The sequence below is a fragment of the Chiroxiphia lanceolata genome, chromosome 6 (genome assembly GCF_009829145.1).
Source record: "Chiroxiphia lanceolata isolate bChiLan1 chromosome 6, bChiLan1.pri, whole genome shotgun sequence".
Taxonomy (NCBI): domain Eukaryota; kingdom Metazoa; phylum Chordata; class Aves; order Passeriformes; family Pipridae; genus Chiroxiphia; species Chiroxiphia lanceolata.
In genome coordinates, this window is record NC_045642.1 from 10,414,419 (window position 1) to 10,434,441 (window position 20,023).

A 20,023-nucleotide genomic window follows, 5' to 3' on the forward strand; every position below is an offset into this window, starting at 1 on the left:
GGCTCACCTTCTTCGGTGTTGCCACTGGAGGAGTACTTTTAAACTGGCCAAAATGTCTGCTAGTTTTCAGAGAGGCTCAGAAGACTGAGAAGGCAGTTTGTTTTTTCAGCTTTGTTGGCAGAGTTTACTGCAGCTTCTATTGCTGCTGGTTTGTATGTGTCTGAGTGTTCATAGTTTTTACTGTTTCTATGAAGTACCAACTGATGGAAAGGAAGAAGTCATCCTGCTTTTGGCAGGACAGTTGCCTGCCTTCTCTCTTGAATTTGCTTGTAATTAATTTAAAAATAGGAATCCCAAACACTAAGACAAACCGTCTACTTTCACTTCTCTGAAGATATTGCAATGTACGTTGTACCCTGCAATGTATTGCAGGGTTTGAATGCTCACATTTATGCTTCAGAGTAGTAATTCCTGGTACCTGCTGAGCTTTCTGCACACGGGGTAGCCCTGGCAGTGTGATCAGTTGTGGGAGGGTGGCTGCACAGTATGATCCACAGCATTTGATACTCATGCTTTCAGTGGGTAAGTATTTAAAATCATGTTAGTATGTTAATTAGCAGGTGCCTCGTTGTTTCTAATACTGGTCATGCTGGTTACATTTCTGTCTTGGGACTATCGAAAGAAAACAATGTCATTTAGTACAAAAGTCCCTCCCCCCCCTTTTTTTTTTTTTTTTAGGGATGGAAGAGATTCATCTATGCCCCTCTCAAATCAGTGGGATTTCGTACTGAGAGTAATTTGCCTTTTTAGCGTGTTTCCAAAAGTGATGTAAAAGGTGAAGAGAAGAAAGAAGCATGGATATGCTGAACTAAAATGTGAGTTACTGATACTGCCCCTGATACTAATTCTGGATGTACTCTGATAGTGTATCCCCGTGGATACAGGGCGGGGGCGGCGGTGGATGGGTGTACGCTGGGGCTCGCTGGTGTGGGTGAGAGCAACAATTAGGTGTTACCGATACAACCTCCCCGGGGAGCGGGCTCGCAAAGGGGCTGAACGACAAACACATCGCGGTGGTGGGTGGTCGCTGGGAACCGCGAACTCCGGTGAGCCCAAGGCGCGTCTCCGGTTTCACCCCTGAGGCAAATGGACGACTCTCGGCGTGACCGTGCATCCATTCCATTCCATCCCAGCCATTCCATCCCAGCCATGCCGCGGCTCTCCCGGCCGAGCCGCACCAGCGTCCGCCTCGCAGCGAGCGGGGACCGGCGGCTGCTGCTTCTGCCTCTCTACGCCGGGAATTCTTCGCAGGAACGGCAGAGAGGGAGGGAGGGGCCCCGCCACCCCTCCGTGTGTGTGCGAGGAGCAGGTGGGTCCCGCCGCATCCCCGCCCCGCGCCCGCCCCGCATCCCCCGCGCCAGAGCCGCTCCCCATTGGAGCGGGGAGCTGTCAGTCGGCGGCCGAGCGAGCCCCGCTCCCCCGGCTGCTCCCGAGGGCTGAGTCTGGAGCCGCGGCCGGTTGCGATGGGAAGCGGCGTCGGAGGGAACAAAGTTTTCCACGCTCTGGCACTGGGCTGCCGGCGTCCGTGATGCCCGGGGCGGGAGGCGGTGCCTGAAGGCAGCGGGCAGCCGGGCGGCTGGCACGCCTCGCTGTCTGCTGTCGGCACTGCCATCGCAAAGTTTCAGCTATTCTAATGTACTCAACCCCGGGATTCTAATTGTCAGCCCTCCCCGCCCCCACCTCTCCTTCTAGGTAGGCGACAAGTATTTTTTTATTCTGTGGATTGGAGAACTTTTTTTGCATGGAAATTTACTGACTTTTGAGTGGTCTCCGTTTCGGGGAGAGGGGGGGAAAAGGATTTATTTTCATCGCAGTTTATTTTTTCTTTTCTGGATCACAGGATTTTTTGGAGCTATATGGAGGGATCTCAGGATGGTGTGCACCAGGAAAACCAAAACTTTAGTGTCCACTTGCGTGATTTTGAGTGGAATGACTAACATCGTCTGCCTGCTGTACGTGGGCTGGGTCACCAACTACATTGCCAGTGTTTATGTGAAAGTGCAGGAGCCGATCTCAGAAAAAAAGTTAGAGGAAGACAAAGGGGACACTTTAAGGATTATAGAAAGGCTGGACCATTTGGAAAATGTCATCAAGCAGCACATCCAAGGTACCACCTTACCCCCGCTTGCTCTCCCTCCCTCCCCTCGCCTGTCGAGTGCAGCCTCCATCCCCTCCCGCCGCGTTCGCTGTGTGTGCGTGTGACATCCCTGTCGCGATCGGCGGAGCCATCCCCAGCCCGGAAGAGCCGGAGCCTGCGGAGCGTGTGGGATCCCCGGCGGAGCCCGGCCGGAGGAGCGGCGGGGGCGGGGGGGGACTTGCCCCACTCCCCTCCCTCCTGCCGGGGCGAGAGGGGCTGCGGGGGCTCGGCCCCGGGCGCTGGGCTCGGCCTGGCGCTGGAATAAACCTGACCTCGGCTCCCTGCCTGCCTGTGTCTTGCTAAAGTAGGGGGTCCGAGCGCCCAAGACCCACTTCCCATCTTGCTGTTATCGTAATTTTAATTTATTTTTTTTTATTTGTTATTATGCTTTTTCAAAATGGGTTGCCACTACTGGAATTCTTGTTCTCCTCCCCCTTTAAGCCTGACTCTGCTAATCCGTGTTGAGTCTGTGTGCGTCTGAGTGTGATGAAGGTTTTCCCTCAGTGCTGGGTGTAGTACTGGGAGCCTCTTGGGATTATAACTGGGGCAATCTCTCATTGTGTAATGCCTTTTAATTTGATCTCCTTTTAATGGGTGCTCTGGGAGAAGGGCTGAAGTGGGCAAGCAGAGGGGGAGAATATGACTGTCTCCTGGGAGTTTGGGATTTTATATGACTTTTACTTTACTGGGTTATCCTTAGTGCCTTCCTTTATATTTTCATCATCTGTATGGTATCATTCTCTCAGCCTGCTAAGTGGGTTGGATAGGAAGGAGGCTGAAGGTGTGGATAGGTGAGGGCCCTTGCAAAATCTAGAGGGACCATCTTTCTCTGCTTCTACATAACCTCCAGTGAATGTTCAAATCCCAATTGTAGTCTCTCCTAAATCTGAAAAGGGAGAGCAGACCATGTGGTGAAGGATATCTATCACCAGTGCAAAAAATCTCGCTCGCTTCCAGCAGCTTTGGCCAACTGGTCTTCTGGGAATAAGGTGGAGCAAGCAGAGTGGCAATTCCCATAAGAATTGGGCTTCCCCACTTGTCAATATACGTAACTTTGTAGCACCATTAAAGCCCAACTACTTTTCTGTGACTTGTATTAAGGTATTTTTAAATATGACATATTGCCATTACTTTTGTGTATGCCTTCATTCCTCAGATAGTCTTGTCATGTTGCTTAAATGAGTAAATTTCTTCTGGAGAATGAGTTATAGCAGCTCCTGCAAGTTCAAAGTTCTCTCATGCAGACCTTAAGTTTTTCTCTATTCCTGAAATGGATTTTTAAAAGGAAATGTATTCTTGTCTGTATGCCAGTGGAGTGCACTGTGGAAGCATGTATGAAGGCAGGGATTTTTCAAAAGGCTCTGGTTAGATATACAACATTAGTTGACTTTCATTACGAGGCTGGAGCATAACTAACTCCTTCAGGTTTGTTGATGTGAAACTCAAATATCCTTATTTATTTTCAGGGAAACTAGCAATGTCCATATTGGCCTTTGGTCAATAGTTCTTCTCAGAGTAATAGAGAAAAGGTATACTTAAATCAGGGGAGAATATAGCATGGATTAAGCCAGAAGGTATTTTCCTTAAATAATGTTTCTTTGAAACTTGAAGAGGGTCTTTTAAAATTAATTAAGTGAACAGTTTGGTGATAAATACTAAAATATTAGGGGTAAAAATAAACTTTACAAACTTCTCATAACTTATTGAAATCACTCTTTAAGATAAATAAATAAAAATCACAGATCAGTATCCCAGACTGAATTTTCTCTACTTTACTTGCCAAATCATGACAACTAGAGTTCTCAAGGAATTCCTGTGGCAGATACTGCAGAACAGGATGTTATTTTAATCAGATTTTACTTAGCACTATGAGATGCTGTGAATTCTGGATCATTGTGCAAAACTCACTGAAATTATTGGAAGAAATATCCTGGGTTTAACCGGGTTTAGGATGAGCTTGAAGGTCAGCTTTAAGAAGTTATAAGTTCGAGATTTGGTGCCATAAATTGGGTGAACAAACTGCTGTAATGGTTCTTGGCAAGGTTATAAGGGTTATCTGTAGTTTGCTATTAAACTTTTCCTTGGACTACTTTTTTTCTGTTGGAGAGAGGTCTCAATAGCTCAGATGTTCTGCAACGCTGAACAGGCATGAAATTAGCACGGGTAATGGAATTACATTCCATAGGATATCCTGAAAATACCAGAGAGACTTAACTGCTGCATTTTACACATGGGGTTATGCTAATATTTCATTTTAATTTGTTTTCTGATTGAATTGTTTGATTAGATGCCATCTGGGAATTCCTTTAGCATATAAATTGCAGTCTTTAAATGTTTCATCAAGTGTCCTGGAAGGAGAAGGAGTAAGACATGCCTTCATTTAAAACGCTTTCTAAAAGTATGTATTTTTACAGAAAACCATTTTCATGGCAAGAAAAGTGTCAGACTGAAAAGAAATTTCCAGGGTCATGCACCCGTATACTGACTCCTGGGGTAGGCAGCTTGGGGAGGGATTGGCAGCACTGCAGTCTAGCTGAGCAGTATGGACCACGGAAAGAAGTGTCTTGTGGAGCTGCAGCTTGATGCTGGACCTTGAGCTGAAGCCTAGGAATCATGAATTTTTGGCTCTTGGCCAGATGTGGCTCACAAGATGGTTTTGGTCAAGTGACTTTACCTTTTTACAGTGATGACGACCTGCATGCTTTTCTGTGGCAGTGTGTTGTGGTGATTGTGGTGGTAATTACATCTGAGAGCTCCCCAGAGAATATGAAGAAGATTCTCCTCCCTCTTGCCCCAAATCTTCAGTAGGAAGCATATGCTTTATGCTAGCAGGCAGCCCACTGACAGAAACTTTTGGGTTCCACTTGCTTTTGAGTTTGCAAACAAGATGGTGTATTTTTTGAGATTAATTGTGTGTGGTTTTGTGTGTGAAAGAAACTAAGTGAAAGACCAGATGGATAGCTTTATGCAAAATGCAGTCCTTTTCAGGCCTAACAAAGATGTGTGGCACAAGAATTATCTAGTACCATTGAGCTTTATTTCCAGAAAGTACACTTTAGGGTTAATAAGTATTAAATTAAATATCTGTGGTTCACACCTAGGATTTGAAATCAGTTTTTCTCAATTTTATTTGAAAAAAACCATATTCTGTTGAGTTCACATACTGGTTCAAAAAGCCCCAAACACTCTCATGTTTTTAAAATCAGTACAAGAGTGCTTCAAACAGATCACAACATATCTTCATAATGCATTGTGCATTGGCTCTGTCATCAAAAACTTGCCCTAAGTCATATGGGCAGTTGGAACTCAGCTGAGGGAGCAGGCTGCCCTTAATCTGATACTTAGTTTGTGACAGCCACGAAGTGACAAACACAAGAAGGGAGAAACTTACTGTTTTCTGCAGCCTTGCTTTAGGCCATCATAGGTGGCCAGTTGAGCTTTTTCCTTGAAAAGCTAAACTGCAGTTAAGCTGTTATCACTTAAAACACCTCATTCACGCCCTCCTGTCTGTCTTGTTATGCAATGTCATTTCTTCGGTATTTTTCAGCCTCCCTAGTTTTAATCAGATGATGTTTCGATTTCAGCATTATTTTGAAAGATTGTGAACTGGGAAGTCTGTGAAGTGAATTTGCTTCTTCCCTCTCCCCATTCTTATTCACACCCTCACCTTCTTTGGACCTAACAGAATTATTAAATTACATGCAGTTAAGACGTGGAGTAGATCTAAGTTAAAATTGTAACCCACAGTTCATTTCTGGACCAGCTGAATTCTTGTTTAAGATCAATGGATGGTTACAAAGATATCTGTGTTGTACTAGGACTTTGGTCCTTCATCTTTGCGAGCTGCTGCATCTGTTTTCATCAATGAAATATCAGGCATTTTGTGGACTTATTTGGGAAAATTTGTGAGAAAGCAGTAGTATGTGTTATTTCTCAACCTGCTGCTTAGAATGATTTACTCTGTGGATTTACTTGAGCTAATATTAGGTATCCCACAGTTGGATATCTGATCACCCTCTGGTCAACTGGGGGAGGGAGAGACCTCCAGTGTGTGATTCATTCATTCCCTGTGTCTTGGACAGGTGTTAGGGTGAAATGATTTCTTTTCAGCAATTGCATATTTTGGGTTTGGGAACTAAGTCAAGCCACATTCTTAATTTTAGCCATGAAAAGATTTTAAAAATATAGCAATGTAAATTTTAGGTTTGAAAATTTAGCCATGTAAAGGTTTGAGTAAGTAAATTCTGTATTTGTTACTTACCTTTTATTTCTTGATCTCAAACACAAAGAAGAATGTCTTTTGCTGTGCCTCACTTATGCTGGGTTCCATAAAGTCAGCTCACTAGGACTGAAATGGCCACTCCACAATGACTCTTGCTCTTGTGGTACTTTCCTTTTGGGAATAATTAATTGTTAAATCCCCCCAGTTTATTTCCCTTAAGCTCAAAAGCAATTAGGAATGTTAATCACTTGCTGCAGTGTATTTATTCTGCTGAGAAACGAAGGAGCACAAGATAGCAGCCCTGAGAACACACAGCTCTTGCTCCAGTACAGAGGGTTCTATATTCCCCATCTCTGTACAAGCAGAGAGACCTGCTGTCCCAATGTAACTAATTGCAAGAGAAGCAACTACTTGCATCTGTAAGACATTCAGGATTAATCTCATTATTTTTTCTCTTTAGGCTGTGACTTCTCAAGTCATTCTAGATTGCTGCATGTCAGTGCAGATTAATTTGAATTTAACTTTCATCTTTTTCCATGCTTAGAATGGATGCACAAAAAAACCCCCTTAATATAGTGATTTCAGCTGTAAATTTTCAAGCAGTGCTGGAGGTACAGGTATTTCAAGGACCATCTACTGAAGACTTAATGTTGTTGATTATGTTGACTACAACTTGATCATTACCATTATGAAAGTTAACTTTTATGTGTTTTTAATATCTTTAGTTCTCTTCTAATTACCTTTTTGATTTCTTCCACTGAGGATTTATGTTACTAGGGTTAGGATGCAGTGGCCAAAACTGAGGAGTGGTAGTTTGGCCATATTATGGTAACTGTATTTTGTTACTGGATATTGAATGATTCTTTTAGTGATTAAAGTTGGGGTTTTTTTCAGAATGAGTTGTTGTTGTTGTTGTTGTTGTTGTTGTTTTTTCCTGATTGTCAGCTGGATTGCTCTATTAATTCCTCAGGTGTATACGATGGGAATGGCATGACAGGTTTATTTGAGATTGTTTCTTTTGACAGGAACAGGAAAAGTTTTATTTGGCTAAAAAGTCACAGTGAATAGTAGCTTTATAGTTAGGAAGGGGATTGACCTGTGTTCTGTTTCCTTCAATCAAGACATTTTTTGTAGTTCACATGAAAGTCTTCAACCCAAATTTAAAAAATTAATTAGGAACAGAGGCTGGAAGCTAAGACTTCCATTCCCTCCACAAGTTCTCTTATTGCTAAGCTAGAAAATTTTGCCTTTTCTCTGGAAAAGTTCATTTCTGTTGACATTTGTTATCTCTGCATAATGGCACAGCTTCAGCAGCAAGGGTGGGTTATGTACTACAGTTTGTGAGCAGGTGAAGTAGGGGCTGTGCAGGGATGGGCAGTGCCGCTCTTCTTAAGGTTCTGGACTCAGCTCAGTACTTCATCTGTGCTGGCCTGGGTGTCGCTTTGGAGAACCTTGCTCAGGTTGGCACAAGGAGCCCGAAGCTGTGCAGAGATTCCAGCTGAGCTCTTGTGACTTTCTGCTACCTTGTTATGCCCATTTTAGTACTAACGAGTGATTTTATCTACATGACCAAAATATAGACAAATACACGTGAAAAATAACACAAAGCAAGCCCTGTGCATAGCTGGTGGGAATTGTGTATAATGTGTGAGATCAGCTTGGTCCTGGTGTCACGCTCTCTGATGACAATATCAGCCTCAGGAGTCAAATCTTTGACTTGGGCGTAGCATGGCCTGGGGTTGATTGTGGTCTGACAATTAACTGTTGTGCGTGCAAGGGCAGGCAGGGAGAGCAGCAGGTGTGACTTCTCTCAGGGCCTAAAATGCAAAACTGGACCTGCACATTCAGGCTTTCCGCTGTATTGTAGAAGGAGGCTGCAACCACTTGTTTACCACTGAACCTGGCATGGGCTCTGTCGTTTCTCCATTGTCTCCAGAGCTGAAAGGCTGAAGTTGTCTCCTGTCTCTATCAAACATTGCTCCCTTGCCTATGACAAGCTCCTGAAGCAGTTTACTCTGTGTTCAATAGAAAGGTCTCCTCAGCATTATGCTGTGGATGCATGCATAAGCTGAGGTATGATGGGATAAGATGATATTATCCACCTGAATGTTAGAGATGTTATGTGAAAAGAAAATCTACAGTGATTTAACAAAGCAAATACTTGGCAGTGGCAGTTGTGAAAATGGCTCAACTGCCTCCTGAGAATGATGGGGAATACTTGGTTGTCATTAGAACAGCCCAGGAACCTGATCATGAGCTGTTAATGTATGGAATGTGGCAAGGGACACAATGGGACAAGAATCCTCTTTAGCTGGTTAATGGCTGTCCCCATTTTTACAGCCATAAGACTGTCATTAGCCATGCCTGGCCTGGAGATCAGAGACTGGGCTCAGTACAGTGTGCTGTGGAGTGTCCTGGGATTGTTCTTGAGTCCAGAGCAGATACTGTGTGACTGCTGACAATTACTGAAGGAATTTACTGGTCCACAGTTAATGATATAAAATGTCTGTCTAATGTGAAAGTGAAATTTAACCATATATTGTGTTGTACCTCCTCTGAGATGAATCCTGCCGTGTTATTTTCCTTTTAATTCCTCTTTTTTTGTTTTTCTTTTTTAAATTTAAAAATGTCTTCTAGTCTTCCTTATTTTGTTCCACAAGCCATATGATGGTCAAAGTCCAATGGCACTCCCATCATCTGTGAAGGTATCTTTCTGTGCAGCCCCTGGCCTTCCAGTCTAGCCTCTTTAAAAAAGTTCTGGGCTCCTTAATTTTAGGAACTTAGTGAATAGCTCAGTAAGGGGCTGTTTGGTGGGACAGTGTGGACAGATACACTAAATAGATGCTGAAATTCTCAGGTACCTGAACCTTAATGCTCTGACTTCATGCTACTGTTACCTCTACCTAAATCTATCCTTACTACAGTTGTGCAGTGCACTTGTTCTCTGTGCAACAACATTGTTTCTGTTTTCTCAGCAAATTTTCTCTGCTCAACTGGTGTTTTGTAACCAAAGTGCTATTTTTAGCATGTTATCCAGAGTTTCCTGAGGGAAAGGCAGAGAAGTTTAGGAGCTGAAGCCCTGATGGTAATTATTACAGCTCTCTAGCATCTCCTTTACTTGGCTTTGAAAATTAACAAATGAGGATATTCTAATTTCTTTCTTTAGAATATGAAGATGGAGAGTCCAAGTTGCTACCTTGAAGTACTCTGCCTTTAAAATGCCAGAATGTGTCTTCTCAAGTCTGTGATGGACTCTTATATTCACTCCTTAAACTGGACAATTTTTAAAATTTAATATTTCTCTGCAATACCACTGTGGCAGGTAGCTGAAATCCCAGCTGTCTTGTGACCAGTGCCATACAAATGTGTAGTGGAACCCTTGAGTCATAGCTCTTTTGTGGATAAGGTCTGCGGGAGCTGGGCAGAGGAGATGGGATATAGGGAATTGATATGGCCAAATTTATACAGACTGTTGGTGGCAAGTTTGACTCGCTGCTGGAGCTGCTCAGATGAATCAGACAGAAGGTCTTTCCTCCTGTTAGTAACAACCCAGAGAGCGTGTGAATCCCACAGCAGCCAAATGTTGCAGAGTGGTGCAGTAGCCACATCTGCTCTCCTACCGTAGATCTTGTCAGACCCCACTGACACAAATTTGAGACTGACACGAGCCCTGAAGGAACAGATCAGATACCTCTCCCAACATGCATGTTGTAACTAGCACAACTTAAATACCACATAATTGCCTAATTCTCTGCTTGTACCTTGAAAGTTCGTGAGCTCAGTGACCTTGTGTCAAGAGAATCGAGTCGGTGGTGGTATGGAAATCCTATTGTAGTTTTGGTTTTGATGTTTCCTATCTCCTAAATCAATTTTAAGTGTATTTTAAATGTGAATGTTCGAATTTTTCTTTTATTAGAGCTGTCACAGGTGATCCCTGAGAAAATAGGATTTCTATAAGCAGCTTTCTGAAGAGTATAAGAAAAAGATAGTATTTCTGGGTTTGTTTTTTTCTTCATAGAAAAATGATCATTCCAGTCTTCATTTTAGGGAGATAATATAGATTTTTAGACTGTGTTACTTGCCCATATGTAATCTGGATCTAGCTAAAGATATCCTTCATGAATCATCCGACTAATGCAGAGAATTACCTGTCCCTGCTTTCATGGTGGATTCAAATTCCTTTGAAGCTTTCCTTTCTGCATCAAGCCATGACTTGCCAGAGGCTTTGCAAGAAGGTTTGGCATGCTGCAGGTAAAAGAAAAACTCACATAAACTTTTCAAGCTCAGCAGACTTGGTGAGCATGTACTCATCCATTACAGGATTATCATTGCGATGAAGTTATGGTTGTAGAAAATGCCTTTTGAGATTTCTCTGTGCACAGAATAAATAGGGCTTGCAGAACAGAGCACAGAGTAGATTTTAAAATAGCTTTGTTCTATGTATTTGCCTTTCTCTGATGTATTTGTAATTTTACCAGCTGTATATTGAATGATTACGTGATGCCAGCCTTTGCCTCTGCTCCTTGTGCTAACAGGAATATTTTAAGTTGCTCAAGCAAAGGGTGTGGGAGTAGTATGCCGTATTTTCTGTGGAATTTCTGATTAGAAGACACGCTCACTTCATGTGTAACAGTTTGGAGGACAAGGAGGGTCAGGAAGGAGAAAAGTATAGGAAAAGCTACAGGCTGCCCAAGAATACCTGAATGCTTTATCCTTTCTTAGTTAATATGAAACTGCAGTTATTGAGTGGAAACTATATGGAGTTTCCACTAGTGTAATTGAAACTGGTGCTACTGAATTTCCATGGAGTGGAAAAAAGTGATACACCATTTTTGATTCTCTTCTGAAAGCCTTTTTTACTTTCTTGTCACTCTCAAATCCAGTTTAACATCTAGTAAATTACTACAAATATTTGCTTACTAATTAAAACCAACTCAAGCATTCAGAAACTGAAGACTTAAATCTATTTGACTTAGTTTATATGGATCTTCTAAAACATGTGTGGTGTTTTTAACGAAGTAAAAGATATTTTGTTTGCATACAATCAGAATATCACAAGCAAGATACTGGTCCCAGAACCACAACTGCATTGGCATTGGTCTCCAATATTATTGTGTGTTCTTATTTTGATCCTGTTTTTCCAGAGGCAGTAGAGTTAGTACTGTGTGACTTTACAACATGATGTCAGCCGTAAAGGATTATGACATCATTAAACTTAGATGTAATTGAATGAGATATTTCAAGCTTGTGTTTAGCTAATATTTTCCCATGGTTGTAAAGCCGTGTGAATTTAAAATTAATTTAAAACTGTTAGATATAAAACAAACAAACCAACAATAAAAAAAATCTCCCACAAGTTCCAAAGGGATGTATAAAGCTGTACGTGACACCAAGAAGACAGGTGAATTTAGACACTGAAAGTAGCAAGACCAGGGAAAGAAGTAGCAAAGTGACAGCAAAAGACTTATGTTTGGATACATCATTCCCACTTGAAGCTTTCCTTTCTCCAAATCCAGGCATTGTAACAGGAATGCTTTTGGTACAGAAACTGTTTAATCTCATTGATTTATTGCTGTACTTCATATAAATGCAATTCTATAAACACACATGTTTTCCACATAGCTTATGTCTTTCTTACATAAAAATACGTAAAATAATTTAAAAGCATCTTCTGCTACTCTCATTTAAGTGCTGAGAAAAATTTTGCGAGCAAAAGAATATGTTAATATATATAGAAACATTTAATATATACAAAATATCCTCTCTATATCACTCTATAAATGGATGTACAATGCTTTTAATGGTTAAACTAAGGATCCCTATGTCTTGTCTTGAAGGTGAGAAGGGGCTTTGCCATTCCCTGATGTGGACTGACATGGAAGAGTTTGTAAATGCTAATGCAAGTGCTGAAGCAAGATTTTGATTAGAGCAAGTGTGAGTGTGTTTGCATAACATCTCAGTATGGTGGCACCAGGAACAGGCTCCTGCAGCCTGGAAATGCAAAGGACAGAAGTATTACCTGAAGTGTATCAGAATCAGGCTTTCAGGCAGTTGTTAGTGCTCTCTGTGCTAATTGAGTAATAGCTGGTGGCCAGAGTGAACCCTGCACATTTTGTCACTTATTAGTGGAGACTGTTTTCCTGATGATTGACTGCTGCAGGAGCAGGTGGAATGCTGGGCCACGGAAAGGGTTGGGAGCCACACTATTGATTTCTCATTTGAAGAAGTAAGCAAAAGGTAAAGCTTTTTATGTTGTACCTCCTGGTTCTTCAGGGTAGATTTTTAACTTCTCAGCCCTGGTTTCTCTTTCTTCATAATTTAGCTACTGTTGAAGAATTTCTAAATTTTTGATGGAATAAAATTCCTTGTTATGGGGAAACCTGGAGACAAACACGTAAAAGGAAATTCAGTGTTGTAATGTGGGAAACATCCCTAATCTCCTTGCAGTAACAACATGTCAATATGTTTTTGTCTGCTTCACATTGTGTAGGAAATGCCTTTGATTTTGTGAAATTGTATGTAATTTCTCAACATTGCTTTTGATTCTATTGATTAAAGCTTTTCTGCCTTGCCTAGAGATATTAAATAGCAATCCGTCTGCTAAAAATGGATTGGCAACATTCCTGAAAATTAACATTAAAAAAAAAAAGTTTAGTCTAAATATATTTCAAAGACTGTTTCTGTTTGTGTTCTGAGACAAAGAGGAAAAGAAAAGCTTCTCTTATAGTGTGGCAAAAGGTTGCAATATTTGGTGAAATACCAATATTGTTTTCACACTATGGAGAGAGAAAGATGTTGACTGTGGCAAAACAGCAGAGGTACCAGATGATGTAGTGTAAAAGTATCACTACAAACACAGTCCCACGTGGCTGTGAATTTACCACCTGTACCCATTTTACAGGGATTGATGGATAATCAGCCATTGAGCCCAAAGTGTCCCCTCTGTGTGGCTGTCAGCAGTGAATTACACTGACCACAGTCACTGACTGAGTGGATTTAAGTGCAAGTTACAGAGTAATCCCCAAGCCCCAAGTTTTGCCAGTATCATGAGGTGGTAAATGTGAAACTGGTGTGAGCATTAAGAGTGATATTTTTTTAATTATGCCTTCTTATACTCACCAGTGACTTTCTGACTACACTTTAACACAAAGACCTTTGTGTGAGCAGCTTTTGGGGTGTCAGTGGCTGTGCTGAAGTTGAGAACATGCTTCCAGGAATAAGAACTCTCAGCATGTTTGCAAGTGTTGGGTCAACCACAAGTTTCTTGACGGGTTAAGACAAAAACTATTACATTTAGCCTGGCTTTTGTGGCTGGTTTTGCCAGGTGAGAATGCCATGTAACTTCCTTAAAAAAGTCAATTAGCTACCCTAGGGAAAGATGGAACAGAGAAGGGTTGCTTGATACTATGTGTGTTGGTACAGATTCAGTGGAAGGTAATTCTGGATATTTGTTTCTCCAGCAACTGGATTATCATTTTAACTGTCCAGTTAAGACAAACCTTAAGTAGTAAAGTCATCTACGTAGTCACTGTCCATTTACACTCTCTGCTACTAAAATAAAAGTGTGAGGTCTCTATTTGAAAGCAAGAACATGGAAGTCCCGGTAGTGGCTGTTCTGTCTTGAGATTTTTCCTTACATTAAAAACCTTAAGATATTGAGAGGTATTAAGTTATTATTTTTTTTTTTTTAGACTACGTTCTTCCCACAGAAAAAATTTAATAGAAGGGCCTTGGATGGAGTTCTCAGTCAGCATGAACGTACTCAAAGTTCTTGCTCTAAAATCTTATCTCTGCTGGACTCCCATAAATTGCTGTCATTGCCATGCTGCAGTAGTTCATACATCTGAGGTATTGTGGGGCTTGGAAGGGAGAGGAATGATCTGTGCAGAACAGTATAAAAAGCAGTAATGCATTTTCTCTGTCTCCTCTGCTGCCCCAGAATTCTGCCCTGGATACCCACAGGCCAGGTCAGGGTCGGGAAGGGTGGCTCTTCCTCACCTCACATTGGTGGAGTTACTTTTTTCCCTTCCCCATGTAAGCAACTGGGTCTGAAGCATAAAGATGGGGAAGGAAAGGAAGAATTAAAGTATTCACAAGTATAAAAGATAATGTAATTATTACAGGAGTTATGTAAAATACTGTGACAAATTACAGGCAATGGCAGATACTTAACAGTGTGTTCTCTGCTGCCTGTCTATTTTTAAAACTTGTGCTGAGCTAGCACCCAGCCAGCCAGGCTGTTCTTGCATGTCAGTGTGCACCACGTAATTGTCTGGCTGTTTATACAGTGAATGTGGTGCAGAGAATGTGAGTGTTTTAGCCACAGTGACAAATTGTGACAGTGCAAGGTATGACAGAAAAAAAAAAAAAGATAAAACAACAATGTCAGATGTAGCAGTTTAGCTTTGCTACATTCAGCTCATAAAAAAGTATAATTTTACTTTAAAAAAATAATTTTTAATGTATCTCTTTTGCTCTCTGTTTAATATTCACGCTATAAATTTATTAAGAGTGACTTTGAATTTGCCTTTCTGCTATTTGACGAGAACAGATGTTGTTTTCTCCCAACTTCTCCACACCTGGAACTGTCAAAATTCCCCAAGCTCGTTCAATTATCATCCAACAAGCAGGGTTTATTTGAGCAATTTACCTAGAAGGGCCAATTCATCACAAAGTGGGGAAAAGATACCCTCTTCACTGATATTAAAACAAACTCAAGAAGCCCTGTTTATTTCATCAGAATGAGTAACTGTATCTTTTAGATTAAAACAAAATAAAAAAATGAAAAGGCAATTTTCTGAAGTCATACTCATGCCCTTCTTTTCCGTACATGAAGTGTAGGGAGCTCAATAATTTTCTCAAGACTAAAATTTGAACACGATAAACTGTAATTTTTAGTTGTTTCTTAGGGAGGAAGATAAAAGAAGCCCAAATGCTTCTTCTTTGTAAGGAGTTTCTTCTGGCTGGACTGCACACCCTTATGGGGAAGTCTTACATACCTCTTAAGTGGATAAAATAAGTATCAGTTGCAATAGTTACCTGTAGGATAATTGGCACCTGTGTTTTGGCCACATTCCTTTTCCCAGCACTGAGCAGGATGTGTGTTTTTAAGATGTCTCATATCTAACAGTGTTTTTGTTTTAACTTGCCTTAGCAGCTCCAAACCCAAAACATAAACTAAAATGGGTAGTGATACAGATAAGGTTGCCGTCAAACAATTAGAGTTTGGTTGAAAATTTAAGTAGTTTAAAATACTGCAGCAGTGCCATGTGGCAGGATGTGCTTATGGCCCAGTGAAGAGCATGACTTCCTTTGTCTTTTTTCTTTTTTTTTTTTTTTTCCATTTTGCCAAACTCAGCTAATATCTTACTTTTTTTTTCTAGGAGTGGGTTTTTTACCCCGTATTAACTTTACTATATACATATGTGAACCTGTCTCATAATAAGTTAGGAGTTTTCAGCTAGTGGACTTTGGGAACTTACAGATAAAAGTGGTTAGGAAAAGATAAGTTCAGTCATGGGGTGTCTGTTACAAATGTGTAGGAGTTCCCATGCTGCCTGCCTCTTTGAAAGAGATTTCTGAAAATCGACTAAATGACTGCTAAAAGGGTATGCTAAACTAGGTAATTAGCCAAATTTCAATGAGTGCTTATAATGCAAAATAGCGTAAGTGGGAATGAAATTTCATTTTTCTCCATCAACTTGATCCACTTTACTAAAAAAGCCCCAGAAGGTGAGGTTAGTCTCCTTATGTTCTTGTTATAACTCATTTTCCAAAAGTTTGGAAGCATCCTGTTTGTCCAACATGCTTCCTTTCTACTTCCTGAAGAATGCCATTCTTTGAATACCTTGGTCTTGAAGCCCCATATAAGACTTCTTGTAACAAAGGCTCCAAGGTCTGAATGCAAGCTGTTTTCTCAGTTGATCAGTGTATGCAACTTCTTGAATGAGTTTGTTTGTTTATATGTAGGTTTTAAATTGGCTCTTGATTGTCTTGACGTGTTTTAGGCACTGCCTTTTACCTGACACAAAAAGTGCAGTCAAATCAGTAGACAGTGGGAGTAAAAACCTACCAATTAGAAATGATGACAAAATGCATGGCTGTCAGAGAAACAGGCTTTCAGTATGATTTTTAAAAAAACCCCTTGTAATTCTCATTTCTGTAGGTCTCTTCGATATGTTTTGAAATTTTTTTGGCAAGAGAGGGACTGTGAAGCCTCAACCACTTAACATCTTTTAATGTGTGTTACCTTTCTGAGGGCAAAAAGAAGTTCTCTTAAATTGCTTAAGGCAATACCTCAGCGTTTTCCCACCTGTGTTACTGGTGGTACAATTCAGATGAGTGAGACACTGGTAGTTACACCATTTGCAGTGCTATTCTTCCCTATCTTAGGTATATGTATGTGAATATACTGATAGATAGTCCATAATATATTTTAAAATTAAACAGAAAAATTAAAACTTACTTTAAGGATTGTTGACGCTTCCTTGGGCAACTGTGATGTCATGGAATACTGGATTGCAGTGCTTTTCTACTATTTAGAAATGCAATGGTGAACTTTCTGTTTACAGGCAGATATTTGGTTTGTCTTAGACTAAATCATTCAGGACCAGAGGTGTCACTCCAAAAGGAGAGGAGTGGTTTCCTTGTCACAGAAGGTGGGCATGTAGTTTATGAAGTTGGTGGCTATCAGTAGATGACACACAGTTAGCCCAACTCTGTACTTGTCCTTCTGCCTTAGCCACTGCTTGAACTGTGGCTCAGTAGTGATTGAATCTACATAATTGTGGTTTTTCTCCAGAGCACAAGGGCTGACAATTGCACTAAATATTGTTGCTTTCTAGGACAAATTCAGAGCTTGTGTCAACAGTGTGTTAAAATTCCATTGTGTCAGTGGAAATGTGTCTTCCTATGGCCAGTTCATATTCAATGCTTCCTTATTTGTTGACTTCAAATATAATCATTTTATCTTGGATTTGAAAGTTGTATGTATTGCCATGCTATGAAATGTACTGTATTGCCATGCTATGTAGCTATTCCTATTAAGAGAACTGGAGGTAAAAGACCAGCTAATATGAATTCTGAGGAATTCACACAATAGAATTTTGGTTAGTAAGTAATTGCTTAAAATTATTACCAGTAATATTGGCATTAAAAGGAGGAATCAAATACCTACTGGGTTATCTCATGAACTTTCCATTTTTTTACTGCTGAATCTGAATTAGTAAGAAAGCACTCAGTCTACCTTTCTTGCAACTTTGGAATCTAGCAGTCAAATTGATGTAATCAGAGGTTTAAAATCTTGGAAATAACTATATCCATATGAGTCTCCCACAGGTAATAGAGGGAGACACTCTAGGTACTCTCCTTGTGCAAATTGAAAAGCTGCATTTATTAATATTTGCCATCAGAGAATGTGCATGGAAAAGAAACACTCACTTGCTCCCAATAATTTCCTAAACATTGCAAAATCTTCAAAAGAGCTCGTGTAATCCCAGAAATAGGTCCAGAGGAAAACTGGCATTATCTGCTCTTGTGCTCAGGGATCTCATTTATTTAATCATGTCCTAGGCACTTCCTAAGATCTTGGGAAGAATTCCTGGGCAGAAATGGGACTATTCATTCTCCTAATATAACTGCAGTGTCCTGCTCTGTAGTGCAGCATCTTTGCTTTTTTCATCAGCTGAGCTGAATTCTGATTGCAGATGGCCAAAAAACTGGGACACAGCAAAATTAGCAGCAGTATTAATAAATGAGACAGGCAGTGTCCTGTGTTATTTTCATATATTGTGCAGAACATCCTCTGAGCTGACTGTCCATTTTGCTCAGCTTGAAGGGATCATATGATCTTTCAGAAGTTGTGACTAGGAAGTGCAGTGGAGGTTAGAATTGAGCACCTCTGGGAGTGAGACATATTAGGCTGGTAGAATGAATAATTTTATGCAGAAGCTGTTGTGAAGCCCTCGTGAATGTTTATATATGTGAGTATATGTCTATATGTAATAGCTGTGTAAAAACATACATCTAACAGATGGGAAACTTCAAAAGACTTACTTCGGAAAAAAATTCTCCAGCTGCATTGTTCAGTGCAAAATTCTTTATAAAGCATGTAATTTGCTGTAGGAATGTGTAGATGTATCACTTTAGAAGGTAGAACAGCTACTATAATAATTAGATATTTTTTTTGTGTCTTGCGAAGGCTTCATGTTGTGGTCCTAAGTGGGCACAATAGATAAAATTTTCAATGTTTGAATTCACAGAGGATAATTCCTTTCACCATCTGAAGATTTTTCCTATTTGCTCAGCGTGTGTGATACCTTCCTATGAGAAATTAGCATTTGATAGCTGAGGATGCCATTTTGGCATCCTTCAGAGCACTAACTTCACCACTTAAGTTAGCCATTTGATTTTTACACAATCATTTGCTGTTCTACAGAAACCTCAACTTGAAAACAAATCTTCAGTAATGTTCTTTGCCACTGAGCAGAGGAAAGTAAGAATGTCAGTAAGATTAACTTAAGGTCAAGCTGCAGTTAAGAATTTTGGTATACAATTCTCTGTGCCATCTATGTTTTCTAATTCTTCTTAATTCAAGGTCAGCTTTACAGGACATAAAGATATTCTCAGTGTAGTCAACATTGTCTTTACTCTATATTAAGGTGAATATGCAGGCTCCTGAGCCAGTCTGGAGGGCAGCTATAACATCTACCTGGATTTGCAGTTCTTAGTTTGCCGAAAGCTTTTCCAGATTTCAGTTTGGGCCTCCACAGCCATCAGAGCAGGATCATTATTGCAGGATCATTAGCTAACTGCTAATGGAGTGATAAGTTACAGGAAAGATGGGTTTCTGGTGAAAGTCTACCACTTTGAATAACTGGGATCTAGAGTAATTCTTTCAATTAATGATCCTGCTTCCCTTTGATATGGCTGGTGGTTGTTCTACGAGCAGGTGGGGATGATTTTTCTTCCATTCTGGCGCAGGTGACACGTTGAGCTCACCGAGCTGATTAATATCCCTAAACAAAGGCTTCAGTGTTTACTGTTCTAGAGGGAGGCTTGTCAAATTCAATCAGTCATTATATTTACATGGCAAATTGTGTTTGGGATCTATTGTAATCAGCCTGTGTATGAGTATTTTTTTCTGAAACAAAGCACGGAAACTCGACACTCTTTGGGACCCTCTGCAATGAACAGAATTGCTGAAAGAATGTTTGCAGGAGGAAGATAAGTGCTGTTACATTTTTAATAAGTGCATTTTCTTGCTTCCATAATGGAAATTCTTTTGCTATTTTTGTTAGAAACCTTGTCTGTCAGAGGACATACTTATCTCCTCTTGTTTGTGCTCAAATTATCTGTTAATTGCTTTGGTAAAATGCCAGTTGACCTTGTGGCACAGGGGCACGTTTTGACTGGGGCCCTTGTGGTGTTCATTTCTGTCACCAGTTTGGATGAAGTTCCTTTTCTTGCTTTATATTGCACAAGGAATACCACCTTATACCTTTAAATTAGTAAATAAGAGATAAAGATGTGCAAAGAAGGTGCTGTGTTTCTTCTGCAGAACTTTTTATGGTACAGAGGTAGTTTCAGTCGACCTGTTTGAAATTGTGTGCTATTTCAAGGTGGCAAAGCAGACACATTGGCAGGGTTACCATGTCCTGTGCAGG

General features: G+C 40.6%; 1 protein-coding gene across 3 annotated transcripts in view; it reads left to right on the forward strand.

Annotated features, from left to right (window-relative positions):
* Nucleotides 1-451: 451 nt before the first annotated feature.
* GALNT18 (polypeptide N-acetylgalactosaminyltransferase 18) overlaps nucleotides 452-20,023 on the forward strand; it is a 227,848-nt gene continuing 208,276 nt past the window's right edge. Inside the window, exons 1-3 of one of the 3 annotated variants that reach the window (XM_032692503.1) lie at nucleotides 452-522; nucleotides 679-815; nucleotides 1,841-2,107. In XM_032692503.1, coding sequence (XP_032548394.1) covers nucleotides 1,873-2,107 — 235 coding nt within the window. In that variant the 5' untranslated portion in view covers nucleotides 452-522; nucleotides 679-815; nucleotides 1,841-1,872. Of the gene's footprint in view, nucleotides 523-678; nucleotides 816-1,218; nucleotides 1,310-1,375; nucleotides 1,693-1,840; nucleotides 2,108-20,023 lie in introns of those variants that run through there. The other 2 variants (XM_032692504.1, XM_032692502.1) reach the window with 2 other exon arrangements.